This window comes from Chrysochloris asiatica, unplaced genomic scaffold (genome assembly GCF_000296735.1).
Source record: "Chrysochloris asiatica unplaced genomic scaffold, ChrAsi1.0 scaffold00319, whole genome shotgun sequence".
NCBI lineage: Eukaryota > Metazoa > Chordata > Mammalia > Afrosoricida > Chrysochloridae > Chrysochloris > Chrysochloris asiatica.
In genome coordinates this window covers 162,666-165,978 of record NW_006408837.1, presented here as the reverse complement: position 1 = coordinate 165,978, position 3,313 = coordinate 162,666, and the positions used below count along the sequence as shown (strand labels likewise).

Sequence of the window (3,313 nt, the reverse complement as noted above, 5' to 3'; positions counted from 1 at the left end):
TCTAACTCCTCCCCTGTGTCCCCCATAGTCCACTCTAACTCCTCCCCTGTGTCCCCCACAGTCCACTCTAACTCCTCCCCCTGTGTCCCCCACAGTCCACTCTAGCTCCTCCCCCTGTGTCCTACAGGAGACAAGGGGCCTACGACCTGGGAGCATGTCTGGTACAAGCCAACAAAGGCAGCAATCAAGGTCCTCGTTGAGGACTGGACTGGACTCCCCGCCGGCCTAGCTGTCCACGTCCCAGAAATCTTTCTTCCTTCTTTTTGGTGTGAAGTGCCATCACGTCGGGTCTCTTAGTGACCCTGTATAGGGTTTCTGAAGAGTGGCTGGTGGGTTTGAACCACTGGCCTTGATTGTCCTACAGGGCCACACCAGGACTTTCTACTTGCTTCCTCAGCAGCCCTTACTCACTGTGACCAGAACAAACACACCAACTATCTTCAGAATGGAGCTGTCCGGGCCTCGACGTGGGGGGGCAACATTGCTTTGACATTAAGACGCAGCCTTCCCCAGCCCAGTACTGTATGTGAACGGCACACTCACCTCGTCAGACGCAGACCGGAGACACTGGACGGCAGCTTGCTTTTTCATTTCTTCCAGAGTGAGGTCTGAACACCTTTTCTTACTCCTGCCCCACTTCTTGTTGGCACCTTTCTCCCAGCCCAGGAAGATGTCATTCTCCTGCAGTCAGATTGGACACAGCTGAGTGACCAGACCCACCATGCAGCCCCTAGCATGCCACTTCCCACGTGCCGACAATCAGCAGGCAGACGGCCCCGGGGGCCGAGCCGGTTCTGTTGTGCGTGTAGTACGTTCCCGGATCGGTCCCGCACACAGCCAGTTACCAGTGCTCACGGCGCTGATAGCTTAGTAGCTAAACGCTGAGCCCCTGTCAACACTGCCAGTCCATTTGCTCTAATCAGACACACACTTGGTGGGAAAACAGGAAGGAGGGAAGAGGCAGTTATCTAGCCCTCCCCACGCTGACAACCAGCTGTGTGGCTGGCAAGGGTTAGCCTTTTCTGCAGGCTTTCCAAAGCACAGTGGGAGTGATTTCATCGATACATCTCCATGCCGCTACCAATGGCCACAGCATGTCCCCAGAGTGACGCTTACTCAGCCACTCCCCCAACTGGCAGTCCCCCTATGTACCAAAGACACAGCTCACCCCCACTGCCCCCCCCACCCCTGGCTGCAGCCGGTCCCTGTGTTAAACCCATCCTCTTCAGGGTACAAGTCTTTCTGACTGACTTGGACTTTTGTTGTTGTTAAGTCCTGTGAGTTGATTCCGACTCATGGGGACCCTGTATAGGGTTTCTGAGTAGCAGCTGGTGAATCTGAAGTAACAACCTTGCAGTTCAAACCACAGGGCATCATCCTACAGTTCCACAGCAGAACTTGAGCTTTACATACCAGTTTTAATTGCTTTGTTATCTTTAAAGCCTTTCCATTGACAATTAACATGACCAACATGCAATCAATAGGTGTGGATCATTACTAGTGATTAGAATGCAGAGGTTTGAAACAAAAGAAGAGGATTCGGAGTTGGAAAATAGGGCCTTGGTAACAGAACCGATGTTAGAGATCACGTGATAGAATTTTCCAAGACCAATGACTTCTTCACTGCAAATACCCTTTGAAAGCGTAAAAGAAGACTGACTATGCATAGACCTCATCCGATGGAAAACACAGAAATCAAATTGCCTACATCTGTGGGAAGAGACGGCGGCAAAGCTCTACATCATCAGCCAGACCCAGCCCAGGACAGACTGTGGAACTGACCATCAACTGCTCATGTGCAACTTCAGGCTGAAGCGGAAGAAAATGTCAACAATCCACGAGAGCCAAACTTGGACCTTGAACATATCCCACCTGAATTTTGAGATCATCTCAAGAACAGATTTGATACATTAAACACTAAATAAAGACCGAAAATCAGAAGCGCTATGGGATGACATCAACATCACACAGAAAGCAAGCCCAAGGTCAATAAGAAGACAAGAAAGAAGGACAAGACCAAAATGGAGGTCAGAAGAGACACTGAATGAAACTTGCTCTCCAGCATAGATCTGGATGCTAAAGCAGATGGATGAAGTGAGGCAGTTAAAAGAACTACATAGAAAATTTCAGAGGGCAGCTTGAGAAGACAGTGATATATTGCAATGAAACGTGCAAAGACCTGGAGTTAGAAAACTAGAAGGGAAGAACACACTCATTTCTCAACCTCAAAGAACTGAAGAAAACATTGAAGCATCAACTCAAAATATTCAAGGACTCTATCCTGGAGGGGCGTTGTCCGGTGAGGGCTGGGCCACAAGGGCGGTTTGAACTGCAAGGATCCGTAATTCAGACTCACCAGCAGCTGTTCCTCAGAACCCTAAAGAAGGTTGGCTGTGACTCACAACCAACAAGACAGCACTGACAACAACAAGGGCACAGTACTGAAGGATGCAGAAAGCATTAAAAGAAGACAGAAAGGTCCGTATTTGTGCCCATTCAAAGATAAGGTCCCCAATGGAATGTGAAAATCACTAGACAACGTCGTTGATATCAAATCCAAGTCAAGTTCTGCTAAAGATCATTTTTAAACGGCTTCACCAGTCCGTTGACAGAGAGCTTCCAGAGGTTCCAGCTGGCTTCAGACAAGGACCTGGAATGAGGACTATCACTGCTGACATCAGATGGAGCCTGGCTCAGAGCAGAGAATACCAGAAAGATGTTTACCTCTGCTTTATTGACCGACTGTGTGGATCATGACAAGCTATGGACAACACTGTGGAGAATAAGCATTCCAGAACACTTAATGTGCTCATGAAAAACCTGTACTTAGACCAAGACGCATTTGTTCAAAGAGAACATAGGGACACTGAATGGTTTCAAAACAGGAAAGGAGTGTGCCAGGGTTGCAATCTGTATACTGAGCAGATGATCTGAGAAGCTGGGTTAGATGAAGAAAACCACGGCATCAAGATTGAAGGGAGATTCATTAACAACTTGTGATATGCAGATGATACAACCTTGCTTGCTAAAAGCAAAGTAGGCTTAAAATACTTACTGATGAAAATCAAAGATCACAGCCTTCAGTATGGGGGTGCACCTCAATGATCCTCACCACTGGGCCAGTAAACAACATCCACAGAAATGGAGACAAGACGGAAGTTGTCGAAGACTTCATTTCGCTTGGATTCACTATCAACACTCATGCGAGCAGCAGCCAAGAATTCAGACAATGTTATCACATTAGGTAAATCTGCTGCACAAGACCTCTTCAAAGTGTTGAAGAGCAAAGTTATCAGTTTGAGGACCAAACTGC

The 3,313-nt window shown here is 47.9% G+C and overlaps 1 protein-coding gene across 1 annotated transcript in view; it reads right to left on the bottom strand.

Moving 5' to 3' along the window:
* The window catches only part of KIAA0232 (KIAA0232 ortholog), a 34,038-nt gene that overhangs the window by 18,697 nt on the left and 12,028 nt on the right, over nt 1-3,313 (bottom strand). The window contains exon 2 of the mRNA XM_006875301.1: nt 544-681. Within this exon, the coding sequence (XP_006875363.1) occupies nt 544-681 (138 nt within the window). The remainder of the gene's footprint in view (nt 1-543; nt 682-3,313) is intronic.